At 33.8% G+C, this 27,391-nt stretch overlaps 1 protein-coding gene across 1 annotated transcript in view; it reads right to left on the reverse strand.

Moving 5' to 3' along the window:
• Window positions 1-27,391, reverse strand: part of Csmd3 (CUB and Sushi multiple domains 3) — a 1,310,498-nt gene that overhangs the window by 1,163,069 nt on the left and 120,038 nt on the right. The window contains exon 2 of the mRNA XM_087559497.1: window positions 23,362-23,584. Coding sequence (XP_087415623.1) covers window positions 23,362-23,584 — 223 coding nt within the window. The remainder of the gene's footprint in view (window positions 1-23,361; window positions 23,585-27,391) is intronic.

A 27,391-nucleotide genomic window follows, 5' to 3' on the forward strand; every position in this document is an offset into this window, starting at 1 on the left:
CTGGCTTTTTCATAAAATGATTCAAGAGAATAAGGCAAATGAAATTAAGTGTGAAAACAAATATAATCCTATAAGCACATGCTTAAATGCTCTCTGATTGAGCAGAGCATCTAATCTCTGATTCAATATCATTTTTTTCTTGAGTAAATATATTTGTCACATGTGATTATCTCTTCCTTGAAACTAAATATTAACCCATGCAGTCTTCAAAAATTATCAATATTATCTTTGCAGTAGTAAGTCTATCTTGTAAAGCATTGACTACATCACCATGTGAACATACCGGTATTGGTGTAATTTGAGTTAACAGAGTTAATTGCACTGTAGTGAAACAAAAATTCTCCATGTATTCCAAATTTAAATATTTATGTAGATGCGAAAGATAAGGAGATACACAACCAAGTGCTTGTCAGATCAAAGGCAATTTTAACTAACGAGATAATGTTGAACGCTTCCAGTTATCAAATTTCCTCCATTGTATCAAGTATGCAACATATTAACATATTCTTATAATTCTTTAGCCTATTAGATTACACTTTACTTTTATTACCCCCAGTTTGAAAATAGAGGTAGAAAGTCTAAAGAAGAGAGATTTATTCTTGAAATCCACATAATTAGTAAATGACAAAGTTAGAGATTAAAACCATATTACTTTGGCTTTTTTGTAGAGTCTTTCTATTAGTTTTGCTGAGTTTAAATAAGTACACGGGTTTATCCACAGTATTCTGATTATGGAAGTTACAATGGATGCTTTTAAACTAATCTGTAATGTGACCATTTGAAGATCAGCTTGTTTTGAATAGGTTCAATGATGTTAAAAATCAAATTTAGTGACTGTTCTCAGATACAGGGAAAGAAACAAATCAGAAGGCCAATTATCTATTGTTTTGAGAAGCTTTGCCATTAAAACTGAGTGTGTAATTGACATCAACTTTGATGTATGGCAAGTTAACTGTAGGATTTTTGGAATGAAAATAAAGTTATGAACACTAATTTCTGTATAGTAAGGAGAGTCACAGAAGCCACATTTATTTAATATGTTAATATTAATGATTATAGGAAATTTTCTTTCCCTGGTGTTATGCACTAAGTTTATGTTTTATACATTTAAGTTAAAAACTACTGTAAGGATGAGTGTTCTTGTACTCTTATTGCCCATAAAGCTTGAAAAGGTTAAATAATTTGCATGTTCTATTTATTATGTAGAGAATTAAAATGCCAAAGAGGTTTCTCTGCATCTGTAATAAGAGTTCTTCACACAGCAGACTACTAATACTATAATTTAGATATAAAATAAAGGGAGAAGTGGCAATTAGAATTACATATACAGGGAATGAAAATAACCTAAAACATAATATTGGTCAAAAGTAATTTAACAGAGAGATTGAAAATAATTCTAGAAACCAAATTTAAAGTAATAAATTTGGCAGCTTGAAAAAATTGTAAACACTAGACTAGTAGAAAACTTAGAATTCCCTCTCTATGTTTAAATAAATATTTTCCTTAATAATGTTGACAGTTAAATGTAGAAGCAGATTCTAGATGATTTTTCCATATAAACAATAGAATTGACCAGACTAGAAAGATGTATCCCTCATGAAGCCTATACTAATGGCACATCTGTACAAATATGTGTGCGTCCATACACACACTGGATGAGAAATCAACGTATAGTTTCTATGTGAGATGAGAGAAGAAATGATGAAAATAACAGTTATGGTAACACTAAACACTGAGGCTGTTAGCCTTTTACATAAATATATTTCAGCGCCATTTCACTTATTATGTGATTTATACTTTTGTATCTTTATGAAATAATATTTTTAAAATACTTAACTCTTCTGCTTAAATGAAATAATTTTTATGAATAGAACACATTGTTAAGCATTTACAGAACAATTTCTTTCAGCATTTGCTAAGTCTTATTTTCAATTTAGGCCCAAAGTATAATGAGTAAAAAAAAATAGATCAACATGTGACATCATTTACTATTAGCTAGGTAAGGAAGCACTGTACAGCCCAGCTTCTGTAGTGACTATCAGAAGAATCACAAAATTGCACATCACGAAATTATCTTACAGAAAAAGAAACCAAACAAGCAGTGCTTTAAGATTGTCTTCAGCAAACATTTAATTCAGCATTTTACGGAGCAGCCATTTTAACATCTAATGCATGTAATGAATAGTCTGCTATCATCCAAGATTGATAAAGAAAATTTCATAGATATTAAGTTTATTAGAACTCCATGGGACATGTGGTCAGTATATATGGCTTTATTTTTTTTAATTTTATTTATGATTGAAAAAAAGCTAAAAAATAAAGATAAATGTCTCAGCATTCGAATAAGGTGTACTCTGCTGATTATCATATTCTGATATCATCGTGGTTGATTAAGAACGAATAACCATGGGAGATAATCTAAATGTGAGGTCTCCACCATATCCCTCCCCTTAGAGCTCAGGTAATCCCACGGTGACTGTGTGAGCCACAGGTAATAGATGATACCGAGTGAAGAAGGACTTCTAATATAAGGCGGGCCCGTATAAGTTCAGAGACTGAAGCATCAAGCACAGGGTCTACATGGATCGGCACCAGGTCTTAGCACATCTGTTGTTAGCTTAGTATTTTTATAGGACTCCTGACTGTGAACTGACTCTTGGGTCTGCTCTTGAGATTCGTTTCCTTATGATAATTCGCAGTGTCCAACTCCGATATGAGAGTTTTTGCTTCATTTTAAAATATTTTCTTTTGTCATATTTCGTGATTACCTCTTTGAAGTCTTTTGTGTTCTAATGGGACAGAAAAGGAGTGAATCTGGAAAGAGAGAAGTAGGGAGGAGCTGGGAGGAGTAGACGGAGAAAACTATAATTAGGTTACATTGTATAAGAAAATGATCTATTGGGAGGAGGACAGGAGTGAAGCCCTGAGGGCCAGCAGACAGAATGGAAACAAGCAACCTCAGGAGATAGGAGGTGTTGAGGGGAAACCCACTAGAATGTTCCAGAGACCTGGGAGGTAAGAGACACTCGGGTAAGAGACTGTGGGCTAGCTAGACCTTAGATCAAATGCCCTACAGTGGGGAGCGGGAACTTGAGGAGCCCACTTCCAGTAGGAAAACAGGGCATCAAGTGGAGGGATAGGGTTGCCATGCCACAGTCAAAAACTGACCCAGAATTGTCTAAAAGAATTGGAGGGATAAAAATGAAGAAGAGACTGAGGGAAAGGAGGTCCAGGGACCAACCCAGGAAACTCCCTTAATGCTGTGGTGTGCTTACAGACAGGAGCCTAGTATGGTTGCCCTTTGAGCTGCCCAACAAGTAACTAAATGAGTCAGACGTAGATTCTCACACCCAGTCAATGGACAGAAGCTGAAGACTCCTGTGGTTGAATTAGTGAAGGGCTGGAAGAAGCTGAGGAGGAGGGAGACTCCATGGGAAGGCCAGAGCCCAGAATTGCAGGTACCTGGACCTCGGAGATTTCTCAGACACTAAACAGCCATCCAGGCAGCATAGCCCCCAACACATACGCAGCAGAGTACTGCCAGGTCTGGCATCAGTGAGAGAAGAATCGCCTAGCCCTGGAGAGACATAATGCCTCAGGGAGAGGGGAGGCCTGGTAGCGTAAGGGTGAGGGACATCCTCTTGGAGACAGAAAAGGAGGAATGAGATGAGGAACTGTGGGAAAGCAGACCAGAATGGGGTTAAGGACCAGACTGTTAAAATGTTTAAAAATAATTTTAAAAAATCACCTATTTTCCATAAAAGAGTAAACAAGAGAAAAAAATAGCAAAATAAAATTCTCTTCGTCACAGGCATCTAACACCTGTGGTGTCCTCAAAGAAACAGGAATTTTAATACCTAAGATTTTTTTGTCCATATAATTTTAAATAATTTTAAATAATTTTTGAAAAGATGACAAAATAAAAATATTTGTAAAGTCTCAAAAGAAAATTTGAAAATGATAACACTTCCAAATTGTTAAAATTTAACAATATTTTTGCTTATGAATCAATAATATATTCTTTTTTTTTCTTTCTAAAAAGGAAAGTTAAAAGTGAATGAACCTTGAACCCATGGGAATTTGCCAGTGTGTGCATATTTCCTAGCTACAAAATATTAAATAAAAAAATGAGGTACCCAAAGTAAACAATTGTGTATGTCTTAAAATAAAAAAAAAAACAGCCTGATGATCAGAGGATGGCTTATGTGCAAGTAAAGTTTATCTTGTGGGTATTAAACAGAATGGCAGGAACAAAATTGAAACGGTTGTCAGCACAGCGCTGGGTTTGAATAAGTAGTTCCTAAAGCTCCGTGTTTTAAAGTACTGGAGCCTATGGTAGCACTGAGAAGAGAGGGTGATGGGGCCTTAGAGAAGTCCTTAATTATTCCCGTTTCAGGGTGTACATTCAGAGTGTAGGACCTCGGACATCCATTTCCTTTCTGACTCCTGAGATGAGAAGTTCGCTCCACTGTGGAATTCTCATCTTCTACCTTCCACAAATATTGAACCAACTATTTTTTTAACCACAGCTTCCATAGCTTTGAGCCTTAAGTATCATACACTACTACATTGTAGATGGAACTCTATACCCTGTGCGTGTAACACAAGTATTCTCCATTTAGCTACAGTGTCAGGCCTGAAATTACACTTTCTTTTATATAAAGTAGTCACTGGTCATTTTTCTCTATTAAAGACAGCTGGCTAAATATAGTTAGGCTTCATTCAGAATATAGAACTGCGAAGTCGAGGAGCGTGAATAGGGATGAAATAAAAAAAATGAACTAGAAATATTTTTGCTCAGTGGTGATTTAGAACTTTATTTTTAATATATATATATTTTTTGGAAATGCTGAGAGTTAAACCTAGTACATGCTCTGAATGCACTGTACCTCTGAGTTAATTCTAGTACATTAATTATGATGGCTATATATTATACATAAATACATAAAATGTATTCATGAAATAGAATATGAAAATATAGTAAAGTCTACTAGAAATATAATTTATGTGTTGAGCATTATAACAGGATGAGACAGAAGTCAAATATTTTATCTATTATTCTTGTAAGTTAAATATTTCCAAGGAATATATGCAAAATGTAAATACATTCATTTCAAATGTTTAAGAATATAATTAATTTAAAAAGACTGATTCCTGTTTTTGTAATATCATTCTATTTGCTAGAGGTATAAATAAAGCCATAAAGATCTTGCCATACAAGATAATGCTACATGTTTAAATTAGTGTATTGTAAAGATTAGTATTTAGAAAATGATTAGCTGAAGAATTAAAAATAATTACCAAAATGTAAAGTAATTTTATCATATCTTTCCAGTTTTAGCCATAAATGATGTTAGAACTTTTCACAAATTCAATATAAAATTTGTACAAAGTGATTCATAAAACATACTTAATAAACCAGATATATGTTTCTACCTAAGACATGTCTTGTCAAATTAAATTGAGGGGTTTTCAACATTTCTGAAGTCAACATTGTTGGCCATGAATGTAATCAAATGTGTGTGTGTGTGTGTGTGTGTGTGTGTGTGTGTGTGTGTGTGTGTATAACTTAGTTATATTTATACGTATGTAAGTTCAATGTGTTTGAAACATCTTTATTTTATTGTGAGGATGTGACGAAGAATGGGCCACAAGAGCTCACTATTTGAATATTTTGTGAAACTGTCTGGGAAGGATTAGGAGGTGGGTGAGTGAAACCTTGCAGGAGGAGATGTGTCGCTGGGCTTGATCCATTTCTTCTTTGTTCTCTCTGCCTGACACTTGTAATAAACAGCGAGCTCTCACCTCCTGCTTTATCACAGTCTGCCTGCTTGCTGCCATGTTTCCAGTCACCATGATCCTGGGCTCACCCTCTGTCTTGTTAGTTCCAAACTGAATTCCTTGTTTTAGAAATTAGTTTAGTCATGTTTTTGTCACAGCAATAGAAAAGTGGCTAAGATATGCATGAAATATTGATCTTGACCATGACTATTTTTACAAGAATCCTTTCTATGAATTTTGTCTTAAAACTAGACATGATTTCTTAAGGTCATTAGATGCATTAATATAATTTTCTTGTTTCTGTGAAAGTTTAAATTACAAATTACTTGGTGGTATATGTACTTATGTGAATTATGCTACTTTGTATACAGATGTCTACAGAGGCCAGAAGTAAGTCTCAGAAGCCCCAGAGCTATGGGTAGAGGTAGCTTGTGTACTACCCAGTATGGGTACTGAAAACAATCCTCCAGGAGAGTTGGAAGGAGTTTTACTTCTTGCTATCTCTGTATACCTTATTTTTCCTTGGTATTAGCTTTTACTTTTAATAAAAATATTTATTTAAAACAATGAACAATAAAAGTTTTCTGCCAAATTTCAAGAAATTCTTCAGTGCTGAGAATTTAATTGAATTGGATAAAGCTTTCACAGCATGGGTGAGGTCCTGAGTTCAAGCCTCCACACTACAAACATAACTAAAATACTAAATCTAAAAATCTGCTGTTCCCCACATCCTGTGCTTAAACATATAAAGGTATATCATTAGTGAGCAAACCCCAAATTTAGAAATATCTGTTGGCTGAAATTCTGTATTTTCTGAAAAACATATGAAAATTTCTGAAATACAATTTCCTCACATATACAAATCAGAATATTGGGAATGATATTTGAAGTGTTGTTATAGTAATCAGATGTGAGCCTCCTGGATGAATGTACATTTATTAATGCTGAGTAAAAACAGGTATTTATTGTTTCTTTCTTAAGAACATTACATAATAACAAACATAACAATTAACAGAGTTAGCCTATAATGCCTCATCCAGCTCATATCCAATTTAGAGGTTTATGAAATCTTCTATTACATAAAACATTTATATCTTGAGAATATCGAATTATTTCATGTGAAACAGTCAACAGTCATTTCGATTACTCCACATTATTAATGAGAAAATGAATGAGTGACTTCAGAAGAAATATCACCAGTCAATTATACACAAGCATATTGGTTACTTGCAGAACATCAGTGCTGTTTCACAAAAAGTACACACTAATAGAAATAAATGGTCCGCATTTTGTTGTAAAAAATAAACAAAATTCATGGAACAAAATGTTTGAACTTATTTATTGTCATTTTGTTCAGTGTTCACTGAAATTTCAATAGTTTTGTGTTGTCATTTATTTTTTTCAGCAAAAGACTTCTCAATTAATCTTGGGCACATACCTAATATTAACAACAAAGAGTTGTGTGCATCCTTGAATCTTTGCTTTTCTTGGATTTGAAAGAGCCTTTTATGTTCACAAAAAGTTTCAGAAATCCTGTCTGTCCTTGAGAGCAATCCAATCATTAGTTTGAGTCTTCCAAAGGGAAAAATGGTGTCTAAAGCAAAGAGTCATTAACTGCCTAAGGTGCATCACAATTTTAATTGACTATTTTTCTAATTCATTTGCATGGCCAATGGCAAAGCACTAATCCTTCAGTAAGATATAGTACTGAGGTAGTTACTACACTGTAAAAACTTTTAAAGGTTTGTTTAGAAGGACGATAAACATATTTGTTCTCAACTTCTATGTTCCCAAGGGTCTGTATTAATGTACTATGTTAACAATAAGCAATAACAACATAACAATATGTAAACAGCAACTGATACTTTCAGTTGTTAGGTGCCATTAATAGTTCAACAGAATTGAAAAAGCTTGCTATTGTCTTTCGTTTTCCAGAAGTTGTTTATATTTCATATGTACTTTCTGTAGACGTACCTTAACACAAACTATGCTAACCCATAGGGCCTCTGTGTTTTTTAAGTCTTTTTTTTTTGTCCAAAGTAGATAATCAGAAGACAAGGACAAGTTCCAGCTTGGAAGGGAGAAATCTTCAGAGCCAGCAAATTATATTGGGTTCCATCACTCTCAATCTAACCTTTATGGCAGCCTAGAGACAGGGCTGTGGAAAGAAATGCCATCAAGCATAGTTAAATCACCAAAGTGTGTGGTCATAAAATACCTTATGGCCATTTGCTCCTATCCTGTAATAAGTCTTTCGGATATTTTCTAATATTATTCATTGGGAAGGTGTTCCCAACCTCATTTTACCTACAGGAAAGTAGAGGGGTGATTCGTTGTCTTTGAAAAGAATACAAAGTAAAATGATAGAAGATTTTTATCATGAGAATAAAAGGTTTGTGGGAGCAGAGCAGGAAGGAAGCCGATGAGATAAATGAAGTAAGACAAGAACTACAGAACTGCTCGGGCACATGGCTAGGATTTTCTGAAGAAAGACAGGGGGGCGTTATAACAGTTGTAGAAATGAGGATTTAAGCTCCAAAATTCCCTTTCCCTCTCATTCCTATCCTTTCATTGGTGTCTCTTACTACCAGGTATTTGGATTTGTCAAGAGTCTAACATGTTAATACGACACATAACAGACTGTGATAAAATATGTTGCATTTGTTTTAGTTTATTAAGTTTTAAATTTACATATTGTTTTATTGAAAATAGATTCTTGTCATACAGTTCACTCTGTTCACTGTTTCCCCTTTCCCAAGTCCTTCTAGCATCTTCTTACCTCCTATTTCCCTCATATCCACTCCTCTCTTTCCTCTTCAGAAAAGAGTAGGTCTCCTAGAGACTACAGTAAAACACAATGAACCAAGATGCAGTAAAACAAGACAAAAGCCCTCATAACAAGGCAGGACAAGGCAACCCAATAGGAGAGGGCAAGAGTTCCAAAGGAAGGCAAAGGAGTGAGAGATACACATGCTCACACTGTGAGAAATCCCACAAAAAAACCAAACTAATAGCCAGAACATATAAGTGGAGGAACTGAGAAGTATATTTGTTTATCTATGCATATGTGGACAAGAGGGAAGATGTCTATGAAGGTCATAAAAGAGCATTGGATTCTGAAGACCGAGAGTTATGGCAGTTGTAAGCTCTCAAACATTAGCATTGGGACCTGAAGTTCTAAGCATCAATTACTGATCTTAGAAAAAATCTGGAGAAAATATTGTTATTATAGGACTAATTAACATTAAGAGAATTTATCCACAATTATGAAACATATTGCATCACTATGATAAACCGTTTATGTATTTATTGTGAATCATCACAAAGAAAAAAGATAGGGAGGCAAGTAATTTTATTGAAGAAATAGTGAGAAAGAAATAGAGTTTTCAGTGGCAAGAGTTGTTCAAGCAGTCATTTTGCAAAATGTACTTTTAGCTTAATTGTGACTGCCCAGGAGCAACCATCTGGGAGTTGTTGTTTTTGGATTCCTTAAAATATGTCATGCTTATTCTTCCTTTTAATAGTCAACATGAACAAAATAAGCCTAGATGCTCTTACACCTGACAAATTATGGATCTAATTATCAGCTCTAATATTCTAAACTTTAGACAAGAATAAAATATGAAATATTTTCCAACATTAGATGATCAAATATTTATATAGCAGCACAGAAATTACTCACATAGTAAATCAGTAATAAATTATTACAATTCAAAATATTTCTCATTGAAGAGTAATACCAGGAAATAGAATTCTACACATAATACAATGTAATGAGAAAATTGCATCATATATGTTTATCAAATACATATCAAAAAGATTTTCTACACTTTTATCTCAGTAATATCATCAATATAGTTAAAATCACAGGAAGTATTTTGATCAAAACTCAGAATAGAATGTGAATTACCTAGTTACATCTACTTTGAAATAGCAAAACTAGAACACAAAAATGGCTAAGTACTTAAAATATTGGCCAAAATGTAGACCAACCAGAACTTCTACACAATAGTAGACAGTTATGCATATCAATTTGATTATTTTTATGAAATTAAAAATGCTTCTTTAAATTAAGCATGTAGAAAGGAAAAGGGGGATAGTTTAAATATTAGGTAATGAAGAAAAGTCGAATATATGTAATCGACACTTGAATCATAAAAGAGGAGAGGCAGCTAATTGTTTTTCTAGTTTCGAATATGTCATGGACTGTTTGTGTTAGCTAATAGATAAGTGTGTAAAATATATCTGATAAGTAAAGTACAGAATCTAATATGATGCTTGAAAAAATGGCTATTCTAACTTTGCAGATAGAGGTTTGTTAATATGGATACAATTTAGATTTGGTTAATCTCGCTGTGTAATGCAAGTTATTAAGATAAACTTTTTATTTATTTATTTTTATGGATATGATATGCATCTATGTTTGTGAATCACATACGCAGTGCTCCCTAAGGCCAAAAGAAGGTATTGGACCTCTAGGCATTGCAGTTACTGATGGTGATACCAACTATATGGAGGTTGACAAGTGAACCCGGGTCTTCTGGAAGAACAGCTACTGAGACTGACTACTGAACAGCTGTCTAGCCCCTATAACAACATTTTAATACATCTAAGGGTTCTTTTCTGTTGAATGAACTAAGAGAATTTTCTTTTGAAGCTAAATGAAGATGAACCCACACAATATGTTCAATAATGCACATACATCCTTATTCATATCAGTCCCAAATTTAACTCACCCAAATGCTTATCAAATAAAAATAAATAGATGATGGAATATTATGTTCTTCATTTACAAAATCAAACAAGCTGTTGATTCATATAGTAGTGTGAATAAACACACATTTGACCAGTGGGGATGGGGGAACAGAAACAAAAGAAATTATTATGTTGAATCATTAAGGATATGTGAAGGCATAGAAAGACAATAATACTTCATAGTAAAAAATGACACCTAGAATTGTTGTTCAAGAAGGTATGGGCAGTAGCTGTATTGGATCCAGTAAAACTTCCAAGGATGATCAATGTTTATACGTTAAGAACACTATAAGTTGTATATTTATGTAAGAGATATGAATTGAGAAAAAGGAGAAAGTGAGGAAACAGAAACAATTATATATATACACACATATATATATATGTATACATACATATATGTATGGAGAGAGAGCAATTGGAGAGAAATGCATACAGTTGTAGAATAAGGAGGATTTGAAGGGGAATGGATGATAGATTTAATCAGGATACATTATGCAGATGTATCAAATTCTCAAATACAATGTTAAAAAAATAAATAAAAACCAGATAACTCTGAACCAAACAAAACCCCACAAACACTAGAAGTGTAAAATTTCCCTCTTTCATACATTTTATTGTGTATGAATATAAATTTCATTAACATCATCTCTTATTATGAAACTCAAGACTATTCATCTCATATGCCCTGCAGATAACTCATGATGATGCTGATAATTGCATGCAGTTTGTATGGTTGTGGTTGCGTCTTGCACATACTGCTTTGTTCTTGGGATCACTTCTTCAGCTCACTTTACTCTCCTCATGTTTGGCAATTACAGTGAATATCTTCCATAGTTAATTTAATTTTTCAGTCTAATCATTTTTATATAATTGGATGTACATAGGATCTCTGCCAAATACATTCTTTTATATTGTTTAAAAACATATTCTTTAGCTATTTCTTATATAAAATACATAACTTGCACTTTAAATTTTCTACTTGATAACGAAGTACTTGTGACTTCACATGAATGCTGAAGAAGAATTATATACATGAATATTCTAAAGAACATAAACTTGATAATTTCAAAAACATTTTATGAGACTTTCAAACTAATATATTTTCATAATATATGCACTAATGAACAATGTACAATATTATCTTTTATTCAAATTTACATTTTGTCTCTATTTCTTTCTCTTTATCTATTCTAAGTCTTTCCTTTTGTCTCTTTCCTTATGTGGTCCTGCTGATCCAATTATCTTTTACATAATTTTGTTTATTCAACATGTATTCTTCAAAAAAATTGACACTGATTATACACTAAAAATTAGTGTGCATCTGGTCTCAGAAAATAATTTAAACTAAGAAATTACCATTATTAAAAAATAAAGTAAATCTCTTAAAATTATTCACATATATTAATTTCAAGATGTTCCATGTTCTAAAGATTTTCTTGATATTGTTGTTCTTCCTATGGGGTTCAGCTCCTTCAGTCTTTGCCCTAACTTTTCCATTGGGGTCCCACGCTCAGTCCTATGTTTGGCTGAGTGCATCCGCACCAAACACCCAGACCCGCAAAGGACTAAACCACCAACTGAAAAGTACACATGGAGGGACCCATGGCTCCAGCTGGAAATATAACAGAGGATTGCCTTATTGGTCATCACTGGGAGGGGAACCCCTTGGTCCTGTGGAGGCTTGATGGCCAGTGTAGGGGAACCCTAGGGCGCTGATGCAGGAGTAGGTGGATGGGTGAGGGAGCATCCTCATAGAGGCACGGGAAGGGGAAGGGGATAGGGAATATGTACATGGGAAACTGAGAAGGGGATAACACTTGAAATGTAAATAGATAAAATAACCAATTAAAAATGAAAAAAATAAAGATTTTCTTAAAGATTTGTTATTTATGCACTCTACTTTCTTTAAATATAAGCAATTTGCATATTGTGTAAAATATTTCTTAAAATGTAATGGGATTGAATGGGTATAGTGATATTGAATATTGCATAACTAAATAATTGCTATATATCTCCTATCTTAAAATAAATAGTAGTAAATAGTTTATGCTGGTGCTGACAGTTCTATTTTTTGCAAAATATCTTAAAATGTTACTTTCAGATTATTAAATATAACAATTTGACAAATTGTCCTCCCCACTGATGATGAAAATCAGAAAGAGGGGTGATTCTTTTTGCCAACATATTAAAGAAAAAAAAAACTCTTTATTCCACTTGACTCAGTGCTCAGGAGCACAGACAAAACTATATTAGAACAGATTTGAGTTCTGGAAATTCTGTGTAGCGCAATTTCTTGGTAATAGCTAAAATAACATCACCTGTCTGCTAAAAATACTCTGACCAAGTCTCTGCTTTATCCTTAGTACTAGTCTTTAGGGAGGCACCACGAGGCCTTCTATGATCTTTTCCTATTCCACCTCCACATTTTGTTCACCTACTTACCTATTTAACCTAGTTAAATCCACTCAGTGCTAAGGTGGTCATGGTCATTAGTGTAGAATCTGTAACCACCAATTTATTAAACCTGTATAATTTCTAACAACTGTCTATGAACATGTGTCCTTATACCCAAAGATAAGAGCAGTCTCCACCAGGAAAGTTCTTGAGGAAAGTTCTCTTTGGAGAACATGGAGACCATTATTGAAATCTGCAATCAATCAAAATACACAGCAATGGAGCCTAATTGCTGTGGATTTGTCTAAATGAAATTCCTGCAAAAAGACTCGGGGAATTTTTCCAGAGGATGTGGTTGAATCGTAGCAAGAGTCAGAAATTTAGGGGGTTTCCTGTGATATTTTATCTATAGAAATGTAAGAAGCTATGCCCATTGTCTCAACGACATGACTGCTCTCATGTTAGTTGAATCAGAATAGTTTCAACAAACGTGCCAGCCTGGACAAAGAAAAGCCAACAAGTTCTCAACTTATAAGAAACCGACAGTAAATCTAAAAACTGGAGAGTTAGCTTTTGAATGGAAAAATTAAATGAAATAAATGGAAGAAGGGCATGTTTACTCCTAGAGTGTGGAGAAGTCTTTCTTCTTCATTAATTCATTTATTTCTTTACGTTACATCCTGATCGCTGCTCTACCTTCATCCCGCCCACCCCAGCACTGTCTGTCCCTCCATACCTTCTCCTTTAAGAGGGAGGAGTCCCCCACCATGGGCATCCACCTACTCTAGCACAAATGACTTGAAATTAAGAGAATTATTGTAGTGATAAAAAGCTGGGTCTAGGAGTCTTCTTACATCTGTATTTTAGAAAGAATTTCAGGATCTTCAAACCATCATTTCTGCAGTGTTGTCATATATATCTAGAAAGTTCTATTTAAAAAAAAGACTCTGGAACTCATAAAAAGAAATGAAACATAAATATAAGTTTTTAGAAGACAGAACAGCAGATGAACCATAAGGATATGAATTAACTGAGGATGTGATGCCATGTGAGAGTGAAAAAGGCAAGAACACAGTGAGTGGAAGACACAGACAAGTCAAACTCTGCCAATATCACTGCCAACTTCTAATGAAACGGCAAATTGTGTGGATAAGCACAGTCTGGAGGGCATGTTGGAATTTTCTTTCCCAGTTTTTCTCACTAAATTCATCACTAACATTAAATTCTACACAGATACATTGGTTTGCAATAATAGTATGCATTGCTCTGCTCTGCTTTGGACAAGTGATACAAGTTTAGTTTTAGCATTATTTAAAGGATGGTATTATTAATGCTAATTACTTCACAATGTGAAGACAGAGTGACACTAAATTCTGATTTCAAGGGGCTGGAGGAGTGGCTCAGCAGTTAAGAATACTGGCTGCATTTGCAGAGGACCCAGGTCTAATTCACAGCATCCACACAGCTCACAGCTACTTGTAATGCTTATACTACAGGATTTATCTTATGCCCTCTCTTTACCTCCAAAAGACCAGGCATACATGTGGTGAATAGGCAAATATGCCAGAAAGTAATCTCTGTAAATTAAGTATTGGTGAAATTTTCAGGTTGAAATGGAAAGAGAATAATAAATTAGTTATCCAAATATCATAATCTTTTAAGATTTAAGAGTTCATGGTTTGGGTTTATAGTTGAGCATTTCATACATAATACCATGTATTTTTATAAAATCCAATCCCATACAACCTCCCTTTCAATTCTTCCCCAGTACCTACAGTTTTGCCTTTCAAGTTCACTTATTCTATTTAAAAATATTTTGTGCAGATTATAATTACATGATTTTTTTAATTTCCTTTCCTCCTTTCTCATGAGTATATTCTCATGTACTCCACATCTTGCTTTCTTTTAAATTAATTCCTTCTTTTTTGTAATTGTTGTTACATGTATAACATATATGCATGTTATAATCATATATATATATTTCTAAGTATATAACTACAACTGGCTGAGTCAGGAGAATATATATGTATATGTTCATTCATATGTGATTTCAGGACTAAACATTTGGTATTAGATAACAAATTTGGATCTCTTCTCTTATGTCTGCTCCACTTTTAAATCCTAATTTCCTACAGTTCTTTGTCCTGAGTTGAGGCCTCATAATCTTTTTCTTTTTCATGTGAGCATGTCTATTGTTCTCATCCATATTTAGCTTTTATTTTGGGGGTCATATATATTTATTGTTAGAATGCTGTTTTCACATGAAGTTTTTTAGACAGTTTTCTTTTTTAATTCCTTTTATTATTATTTAGATGTTTATTTGGGTGAGACCTCACTGGTACAGCTTCTGACTATATTTGCATATTAAATCTCACAGCGTTAAATACAGTAAGTGAAGTTGGTACTATCTGTATATATGTGCACGGTTGTAGAAACATTATATAGAATATTCATAATCTTTCAGGGACTTCTTCTATGAGAAGAACTGACTCTCTCTCTCTCTCTCTCTCTCTCTCTCTCTCTCTCACACACACACACACACACACACACACGCACACAGCAGTTGTCAATTATTCAAATGGTCTCATAAAATAAGTTATATCTGTTTTCTTTTTCCTTTTTCTTTCATTTTTTTCAATAGATAATCATTATCACAGAGACCTTCACCTGATCAATCCATAGAGAATTAAGGAAGTGCTCAACTTTAAAGAGGATATCTGTGCCATTCCTTTCTCCCCAGTGATAAAAAATCACAGTGGAAGGAGAAGTTTGGTTGTCAGTGGCGGAGGATGTGGATATCTACTGAGTAAAATGTGTTGGAGCATTGCATTCATGGCCACATATGTCTTTTAAAAGAGTAGATAGAGAGAGAGGAAGGACACAACCTTGTCTCCTTCTTGATTCTAGCAGAACTGCTTTGAGTTTATATCCATTTATTTTGATGTTGGCCCTACGCATGCTGGAAATTGCCATTATTATTCTCGGATATGTTCTTTTTATCCTTTTCTCTCCAAGATTTTTCATGATTTTGTCAAAGGCTTTTTAGCATCTAAAAAGATGATAATGCATTTTTTACCTTCATAGAATTTATATGATGAATTACATTTACTGATTTCCCCTGTATCTCTATTGAACTACCCAAATATCTGTAGGATGAAGCCTACTTGATCACAGTGGTCATTTCAATGTGTTCATGGATTTGATTTGCAAATATTTTGTTGGGTGTCTATATTCATTAGGGAAATTGGTCAGTAGTTCTACTTCTTTGCTGAATCTTTGTGTGGCTTGGGTAACTGGTGCCTCATATAATGAATTCAGTAATATTCTTTCTGTTTCTGTTCAGTGGGATAATTTGAAGAGTATTGGTGTTAACTGTTCTTTGAAAGTCTGGTGTAATTTGCACTAAAATGGTCTTACCCTGGAAATTGGTTAGAAGACTTTAATGACTTCAATGACTACTTCTCTATTTTAGTGGTTCTTTGTCTATGTAAGTTGTTTACCTAATCCTTATTTAACATTGGCAAAAATTATATATTGAGAAAAGTATTCATTTCTTTTAGCTTTTCCACGTTTGCTAAATATAGGTTAATATTCCCTGGATTTCCTTGGTGCCTGCTGCTAATGCTTCTGTTTTTTACTCTGATTTTGTTAAGTTGATATTTTCTAACTTTTGATTTATCTGGCCAGGTGTTAGACCATGTTGGAGATTTTTATAAAGAGCCAAATCTTCATTTCATTGATTCTTTTAATTATTCTCTTTTGTTGTTGTTGTTTGAAATATGATGAATTTGTTTTTTATTGGATTTTTTATTTACATTTCAATGTTATCTTCTTTCCCAGTTTCTAGAATATAAGCCCCCATCACATCCCTCTCCCCTTCTTCTATGAGGGTGTTCCCGCTCCCCACTACCCCCCATTTGCACCCCTCCTGGATATTCCCCTGTCCTGGGGAGGTTCCACCCTTGGCAGGACCAAGGGCTTCTTCTCCCACTGGTGCCCAACCAGGTCATCTTCTGTTACATGTGCAGCTGTACCATAGGACTGTCCATGTGTAGTCAGTTTAATTATTTTCTACCATCTACTCTTCTTGATTGTTCTTGTATGTTTCTATACTAGAATTTTAAGTATGCTGTTAGTCTGCTGGTATGAGATCTATCCCTCTTCCTTTTTTTTAATGTAGGTACTTGATACTGTGAATGTACCTCTTTGCACAATTTTCATTGTGTCCCATAAATTTGGGTATGTTGTGTAAATATTTTCATTGAATTCTAGGAAGGCTTTAATTTATTTCTTTACCTCTGTTTTGGCCTAGTATTCATTCATTAAACAATTGTTCAGTTTCCATAAATTGGTAGGCTTTCTGTTATTTCTATTATTTTTGAATTCCAGGTTTAATCCCTGTTGGTCAGATAGAATGTAGGGAATAATTTCAATATTTTTTGTGTAAGTTTGTTGAGATATGCTTTGAGACTGAGTATGTGATCAATTTTGAGTTTCTGGGAAAAAGGTATATATTTTTGTGTGTTTGGGTGAAATGTTTTGTTGATATTTGTTATACTCAGTAGAGATAAATCAGTGTAAGTTTTCTCATACCTTGAGAGGATAGATATGTGCACAAAGAATACCATTATCAATACATGTATAGAAGCTATCCAATAATATTTAAAATGTAAGTTATATGTTTATGTTTACACAAATAACACAGAATGCATCACTGATGTAAAGAAAAATAACAACAGTCTTTTTTCTTTTATGCATAATATTTTAGCAAAATTCCTGAAAAATGTTGTAACCTCTTATGACCTATGTTATTGGTTAGATACAAACATTTATGGAAAGAAAATATCAGTACACTATTGCCCATTCATGTTCATTAATTCAGGCTCATATGGATGCTTTCTATCTTAATTTGATGTTGTATCATTAAAAATGAATATCATCTTCTAATGATATTTGCAATGTCAATGAAAGGACACTGTCTAAAACAGATGCCACACAATGTATATGTAAAATGATACAACTGAATAAGCTTAGCCTTATATGATGAGCTACAATCAGAAACAGTAAGTCAAAGTAGTTAATATGAGAAAATAAGTCAAAACTATATTCCCATTGTTAATTGGTCTAGTAAACTTTTCACCTTATAAACAACTATTATTATTGAACAATTAAAGCAGATTCAATTTGTACTCAGGCTGGAAACAGTTCAAATCTGTATTAACGAGATGTTAACTCTATGAAGATGTTTTATATTCTCGTTTCTCTAAAGTTGCCAGAAGTGCACAATGAGATGGTAATATTTCCTCACAGTTATGTTTTCTTAATGGTAGTAGTGTATGCACAACTTGCACAAACAGCTCTTGAACATGAAACTTACTACAGTAAAAAAAATAATACTTCTAGAAATGTCATCTTCCTCATGACTTTCTTTACAATGAAATGTGGTAGAACTACGAACATAAAAGACTTACTTAAAACACAGATTAAATAAACCATAGGTCATGCCTGCCAGAAGACAAGATAGGTTTCCTGAGCACCTTCTCCCTTCTATCTCTATTTTCCCACATCAAGTTCCCCAGTCTTCTACTGAACACTACAAAGGAACACAATTTGAAGCTTTCCTTCATCCCTGGCCATAGCTCATGTGGATCCTACATACATCTTCACCTAAACTCCTTCTCACAGTTGTTGCTTGCTTCAGACCCCAACTCCAGCAGGCAACACTTGCTTACCCAAAGACTATTCTTGCTGCGATCACAAGTAGGCTAAAGTCAGGCCCATATCTCTCATTTTGCTCTTGAGATCCAGTCCCACCCCCCATTCTCATGCCCAATTCTGTAGCCAGAAAATCGCTGTTGACTCCCATTTATCTCTGAACCAAGTCCCAAGGTATCACAAACTCTTTCTCCTTCAATCTTCCTGCCCCCAACTCATCTCAGACTCCCAGGCTCCAACAATACCAGGTATTCCCTGTGAATTCACCAGCTAAACAGGCTAGGAAAACAGGTAGCACATAGCTATCAAACTCTCCGACTCTAGAGAAGAAAGAGAAGTCAAGGAATGCAATGTCCAACTAATAACAACAAATGGAGAAATCAGCACCCAGACCTATAATCATCCTTAATCCAGAGGCCTAGCTGCCAGCATAGAAATGCAATCAATAACAGCCAGTGCAATCATTTTCCAGTAGTAGTGCCTAGCTCTTCTAACACAGCAGGCCTGAATATTTCAACATAACAGAAACACAAGAAAATAACCTTTGTAAGTATGACATAGTTCCTTAAAGAGGAAATGAATACATCATTTAAAGAAAACCGGATAGGCATGAACAGTGTAACAAAATAAATAATATTTTTCAAGAGATGAAATTAGAAAAGAATCAATAAAGAAAGCACAAACTGAGGGAATTCTGGTAATTATTATTTTAGAAATATGAACAGGAGCTGCAGGGGCAAGCTTCATGGACAACATGTAAGAATTGGAGGAGAGAATCTCATACATTGGAGATAAAATAGAATAAGTTGATGCATGTATCAAAGCAAATGTTAAACCTAAAAATGCTACATATTCAAATAGGGCACAGATGTCAGTTCAGCATACTGCATCCAGCATAAACTTCAATCACTATAGATGGAGAAAATAAGATATTGTATGATAAAGTCAAATTTAAATACATTCTATCTACAAATTCAACCATCCAGAATTTCAACTTAAGAAAAAACTACACCTAGGAAACCAAAGAAAATACATACCCTCAAACCATCAAAATCAAAACAATGGAAGTATATACACACACACCCACATACACACACACACACACACACACACACACACACACACACACACACATCCCAATGCTAATGCCAACAAAATAACAGGAATCAATAATCATTCGTCAGTTATATCAATAAATTCCTCAATAAAAATGTCATCTTCCTCATGACTAAGAGAATGAATACAAAAATAGGACCCATCATTTTATTACATCCAAGAAACACACTACATCATTGAAGATCAAAATAATTTTCACATGGCAAGTGATCGGGAAAAATATATATTATAAGGAAATGGGCTCAGGAATTAAGCTGCTTTAGGCATTTTAATAACTAACACGTAGACTTCAACCAAAAACTTATCTAAGGGATAGGGTAGAACAACACATAATCAAAGTAAAAATCCACCACAATGAAATTACAATTCTTACTATCCATGTATATCCCTCAAAAAAGTGCCCACAAGTTTATAAAAGAAACATTACTACAGCTTAAGTCAGAGGTTGACCCTCAAATACTGATACTAGAGGGCTTCAATACCACTATCATACAATGGTAAGTTGATCAATACAAAACTAAACGCAAAACTATTCAAGCTAACAGAAGTTATGAGCTAAATGGACCGAACAGATATTTATAAAATATTTTACCCAAACAAACAAAAATGTACAATATACTCTGCACCCCATAGAACTTTCTCCAAAACTTACCGCATACGGAACACAAAGCAAGTCACAATAAGCAGAAGAAAATTGAAATAACTCCATGTGTCCTAACAGCCACCATGGATTAAAGCTGGATATTAACAACCAAAGAATCATGGGAAAATTTGCGAGCTCGGGGAAACTGAGCAACTCTCTATGAAATGAAAAATGCAACAAGCTATAAATAAAAATAAACGAACAATATTCTAGAATTCTAAGTAAGTGAATTAGTGCTAAGAGGAAAGTTCGTAGCATCGTGTGTATGCATTAAAAATAATGAAAGATCTCATAGGAATGGAAAAGCGTTTCTGAAAGCTCCAAGAAAACAACAACAACAACAAAAAATAAAACAGAGCTAACCATACCTAAGGGGAATAGACAATAATAATTACTCAAACTGAATGCTGACATCAATAAAATAGAAACAAAGAGAACAATATGAAAAAAGCATAAAACAAGAGCTGATTCCAACAAGATAGGTAAACCCTTCTCAACTGAACTAAAAAGCAGAGAAAGAATATCCAAATTAACAAAATCAGAAATGAATGCAGAGATATAACAACAGACATTGACATGACCTAGGGAATCATGAAGACATATATTAAAAACCTGTACTTCACCAAATTTGAAAATCTAAAATAAATGTATAATTTGGTCGATGGGTACCAGTTACCAAAGTCAAATCCAGAAAGATAAACAAGGTTAAGTAGAAGTACAGCCCTGAAGAAAATAAAAGGGATCACTGAAAGTCTCAACCAAAAAATGCCAGGGCATTTTAGATTGTTTTATATCAGAATTCTCTAATAATTTCAAACAAGAGTTAATACAAATGCTGCTCAAATTTTTCCATAACATAAAACAGAAAAACACTTTGCATTCATTTTATGAGGTCACAGTTCCTTTGATATCGAAACCAAAGGAAAATAATACAAAAAAAATTCAAAGTATTACCAACCAATTTCCTTTATAAGCAAAAATACAAAAAGACTCAATAAAATCTTTGCAAGTCAAATCAAAGAACACATCAAAAAGATTATCCACTATGATCTACTAGACTTCATCCCAGAGATGCAGGGATGATTTAATATATAAAAATCAATCAGTGTAATCTACCATTTAAAGAAGCTGAAAGACATGAAAAGGTGAAACAACAAACCCACCTGATTATGTCACTTGATATCAAAACATCCTTTGAGAGAATTCAACGCCCCTTCATTATAAAAGTACTGGGAAGATTAAGGACATAAAGGACATTCCTAAGTATAATAAAGGTAATCTATAGCAATTCTATTGCATCAAATTAAATGGAGATAAATACAAACTACTTTCACTAAAATCAGGAACCAGAAAAGGCTTGCCAAACTCTCCAAAGGAAATGGAGGCATCAGGAAAACAAGACTGAATCGACTGAAAAAGGTGCAGATGAATCTGAGCTCACAGAGAGGAAAGTAGAAAACACAGGGCCTACGAAGGACTGAACCAGATCCTCTGCATATGTGTTATAACTATTAGTTTATCATTTTATAAGATGTCTAACTATGAAAAGTGGGTCTCTTCTAGTCGGGTTGCTGTGTCTGACTTTCGTAGATACTTTTGTTTCATCTTATTATATTTTATTTTGTCATGTTAGGGTGTTATCTCTGAGAATGTGTTCTTTCCTAATGAGATTCAGAAAGTGAGTGTATCCAGAAGGGAGGAGAGGTGGGGAGGAACTGGGAGAAGTATAGGGAGGGGAATCTGTATCCAGGTTATATTATATGAAAATATTTATTTTAAATTAAAGAAAAACTACAAATGATCAATGGCAAGATGTGAAAGAATGATGAAAGTTTAGAAAGTTAATGTTGAAGAGCCTCTTATGAAGCAGAAAAACAAGAAATAATACAACCATTAGGAACAGGGACAGAGTTAGCAAATAATTTTATCACATCGGAACATGAAAGCATTCTTCCATGTACAATACTATCTGCTTAGAATATTATAAATGACAAACCAGAAAATCTTGACTATCCATGAACTATATGTCAACACAACTAGAATTCTGAACAAATATACGTATTTTCTGACTTTGCTTTTTTCCAAGTTAAAATACTTTTATATTATGACTTTTTCAAAACTAAAAAAGTCTGTTGCAAATAAAGCATACTTATTTGAAATAACATTCTAAAACAACAATTTTAGAAAAATTGAACACTTTTTCAGGTTTAACTGACAAATTTCAAAAATATAAACTATCATGACTCAGCAAATGGTTCAGATATCAAGAGTACTGGTCATTCTTCCTGAGGATCTGGCTCCTAGCACCTATATGGTAATGCTAGTTCAAGAGTTTGTGACACCCTTATTTGGCTTCTGTGTAAGATGTCTATGCATATACCATACATACATGCATACAGGTAAAACATCTATATACATAAAATAAAAATTATATTAAAAATTCTATATGTGAATGTATACCTAATTCCTATTATAAAACAGAAATGTGAGATTTAGCTTTGTGTAAAAAAAAAGTGGTCATCGGTTACTTAAACATTTTCTGAAATCAATGTATTTCTCCATTACATAAATAGTGATTTTAAAGTATCTTTATAACACAATATATTCAATTGGACACACACCTCTGAAAGACACCTTTTATAGTATAGTTTTATTCTTCCCCAAGTTATAACCACAATAAATGAAGCCTTAAGTTAATTAACTTACAAAAGCACACCATAAGAACTTTAAAGGGTCATACTCACCCCTTATCTACCTGTGGAGTAGTCATAATTACTGTTATTAGGAAGTCAGAACTATGGAGAAATTTTGATAATTAAATTGTGTATTTTCACGTGAATAGTACTTACTTGTTTGATATAAACTTATTATAACAAATCTTATGAGATTTTTCTGTGAAACAAATAGTCTTCCTATGACATACTCTATTTCTAGTGTGCTACTGAAAATCCACTAACCTTGTCCTAAAGTTCGTAGGATGAGGATGTCCATCATATAAAGATAAGTAGTCGTATTCCTCTTCTAGTGCAAATGACTGAAAAACAATTTGTATTCTATTTCGTTCTTCTGCTATTATTACCCATGTACAGTTCGCACCATTTGGATATCCATATGGAAAACCAGGGCTTTCTATGGTGCCATTAAGTCCTTTTAAAGTTCCACCACATGTATAAATAAATCCTGCAAAAAAAAAAAGACAAATAGAAATCGTTATAAAAATTTTTGACATTTTGATTTTGTATTCTTAATATTTTTAAATATCTTAAATGTTTGGTTTTCTTTATGACCAATAGTGGTAAGTTTTAAATGATGTTTTGTGAACTAGATAAATTTTATTTTATTTTATTTTTATAAGCATTTGTAACATAGATGTACCATATGATATATAGCATGAAAAAACAGATTGATAATTTATCAGGCTTAATTTATTAATTGTAAAGCAGTGAATAAAATCAGTTTGAATCATTATCCATTTTGATCTAAGATATAAAAGTTCAAACATGTCAATTGCCTTTATATGCTTTTTAATCTAATTCTGGGAAGAAGAAAACTGCATTGAAAATTAATTATGAAATGTGCTATAGGTTTAAATTATTAAAACCAACTCTTCTGGCATAATATGCTTTGAAACATACTCAGATATACCTATACAGTATTTTAGAAGAATGTGCTCAATTCATTAGAAGAGGAGTTGAGAAATATAGTCGATGTAATTGTTTTAATTTTTGTAACACTGATAGGTTGATTCTGTGGTAATCTTAAATTAACTAGACCAAAGTGACGGTTAAATTTGGGAATATGTCTGGACACTTTGCATCAACGATCTACTTTTTGCCCTGCTTCTATGACAGGTCTATGAGGACATGTCCCTCAGAGATAATTTGACAGCTTACTATATTTTTGGCTAATTCATTTGTTTGAATATACAGATCAAGATGCAGAGACATGTACAGAAGTTAAGAAGTACAATGAAAGACTGGGCAGGCAGGGGCCACGTTCCAAAGTTAATATCTCAGTCTGTGCCTCAAATCACAGCAGCAGCTTGTGCCTGCTTAGTGAATCAGTTCACCATGCAACAACCATTTGTTCTAGCTTAGCTGACTGTAATGAGTCTGCTCCTAACAACCTGTCTCCTGGTTTGGTGGATACATACAAAATTCTCCCTGATCCTTACTCAGCTTGAAAGTCTGCCTCTACAGGTCTGTCTGTGTCCAAGTGCCAATCCTGGTAAATAAATGAAATTCTTGCTACATTCTTGCTTTTTTTAAAAGCTTACCAAGAATTCTGGCCAGGGAGAAGCTTAAAAAGTCAATGCTTGCCTAGATTCATATATTTTTCGCTAATTCATCAAAAGTCAAATAGGGTATTTTATGACTTTCAAAAGCATATAAATAAATAAATAAATAAATATTAAAAGGTCTCTTTCAAATTGCTTCCTGCAGAGCAATTACTTTGAAGCCTTAGGTTAATTAGCTATCACCCGTTTCTATTAGTTTTCTGCCTGAACAGTTTCCAATTTGAACTTCATAACAAAATGCAAGCAGGAATCCCTTTAGCTACAATCTGATCTCTGGACTGTTTTTTTTTTTTTATGTTCTCAAGCCACAAAGCCCTGATTTGGGACAAAGGGCATATGTCTTAAAATACTATTTTGTCTGTTCATTTGCAAAAGGACTGCTGATTTATACCCTGTAAATGTTATATTCTTTAGATAAATGGAGAATTGCACCTATGGTTAATGTCCTCCTTTTCCTAAATTCTTCATTTATTACTTTTCTTTTAAATAGATTAACCATGAAACTACAATAAAAATATTTTTCTAAGGTTTAAAATTTTGAATAAAAGTAATTTAAAAACAGAAATAGAGTTTACTTAAAAAATAAATATAATCACTCAGTGACCTTGGACTATGTCCTCTAACAATTTCTGTTCTATATGCATTTTTCTAAGAATGTGAACACCTTTGAATTTTTCTGCACATTTGATATATTTTACAAGATATATTTTAAAATAGGTATCTAAGTTAGTTAATTCCTATTTTTCTTAAGGGTATTCATACACAATTAATTGTCTCTTGTTTCTTTTAAAAAATAATTTTATTCATTTACATTTCAAATGCTATCCACCTTCCTGGTTACCCCTCAACAAATGCCCACGACATCCCCCATCTCCCCTTTGCTTCTATGAGGGTGCTCCTCCACCCACCCACTCTTGCCTCACTGCTCTAGCATCCCCCTGTGCTGGGGCATCCACCTCCACAGGACCAAGTGCCTCCCCTCCCATTGATATCAGATGCGGCCATTCTCTGCTGCCTATGTCTCTGGAGTCATGGTTCCCTCCATCTATACTCTTTGGCTGTTTAGTCGCTGGATGGTCCAGTTAGTTGATATTGTTCTTCCTATGGAGTTGCAATCCCCTTCAGCTCCTTCAGTCCTTCCCCTAGCTCTTCCACTGGGGTCCCCAGGCTCAGTGTGATGTTTAGCTGTGAGTATTTGCATCTGTATTGGTCAGGTGCTGGTAGAACCTCTCAGAGAACAGCTATACCAGGCTCCTGTCAGTAAACACTTCTTGGCATCAACAATAGTGTGGAGGTTGGTGTCTGTAGATGGGATGTATCAGTCTCTGTTCCATTTTTTGTCCCTGTTTTTCCTTAGGACAGGAAAAATACTGGGTTAAAAAATTTAAGATGTGTGAGTGGCTCCATTCCTCCATTGATCCCTAGAGGTTGTAATTCTCCTTTGTTGGGTATTTTGGATAAAGTCATCACCATTGGGTCCTCAACCTTGCGTGGAGTATGGTACTTTCTAGTGTCTACCCCTAGTTCCTGTTTCTTATGTAACATAGTACTATACACTTCTCTTCTACTCAATAGAACAAGTCATAAAGTTTGAAATGCAAGTTCTTTGGTGCTTTTCTCATGTTTCAACATCTTCTAGTTACAGAGATATGAAGTGACAGGAAACTTTTAGGCACTTACAGCAATGATACTATGACACTATATTGCAACATTGTGTCTAAGGCCTTGACTCCTTGCCTGCTCACCTCTAAAATACTCCTGTAATCACATGGAGTTTCCTAACACAATGTGTCATAACCCCTAATTTGGATCTTAGTCTTAGATGGTCAGAAAATCAATAGGTAACCCAAGAAATCACAGATGCGCCTAAAAAACTATAGTGGTTATACTTTCTACTACAACAGATGTTCTTCATATAAAAAGGGCAAGGCGAATACATATTTAGTTGTTTGAGATTTGTAACCAAATTTATATTTATCTTTTATCTTTTGTGAACAAAAGTTTTATAAACATCCTTCTCCTTATTTGGCACATTTATCTAGTCTAAACATGTTGGTAAATTTTCATTCATCGTATATTCTATTGCCATATATCTCTCCTTTTCTTTAGAAATAGAATGTAATATACTGACTAGGAGATGTATTTCTGGAATTACATACTGGTTACCACATATAAATATATATAAATATTTTTGTTGTCTTCACTGTGACAAACTGCCAAGAAATACTGTTTTTTCTATATCAAGAATTTACTCTAAATTTTAAAACAGAAAAAATATGAAAACCTTATACCAAAATCATCCATTCTTTGTGATTCTTCAAGTAATTTGATATTGTTTCATCATCACAAAAATTAAAGACCTTACAAACACACACACACACACAAACACACACACACAAACATACACACACACAAACACACACACACACACACACACACACACACACACACACACACACCTCTGTCTCTTTTTATGCTTGGTTTAGTGTTTTGAGACATGGTCTTACCATGTAGCTAAAAGTAATGGCCTTTATTTCACTATGTATATTATGTTGGTCTTAAGTTCAAAAAATTCCATTGCAACCATTAATATGATAGTTGTACATGTATGTCTAGTGTATGTGTCAGCATTTTCTGAAAATTATACTTGTATAAATCATATTCATAGACTATCTGGATTGCTGATTCAT

The sequence above is a fragment of the Rattus norvegicus genome, chromosome 7 (assembly GCF_021556685.1).
Source record: "Rattus norvegicus strain SHRSP/BbbUtx chromosome 7, alternate assembly SHRSP_T2T, whole genome shotgun sequence".
In the NCBI taxonomy this organism is placed as follows: Eukaryota; Metazoa; Chordata; class Mammalia; order Rodentia; family Muridae; genus Rattus; species Rattus norvegicus.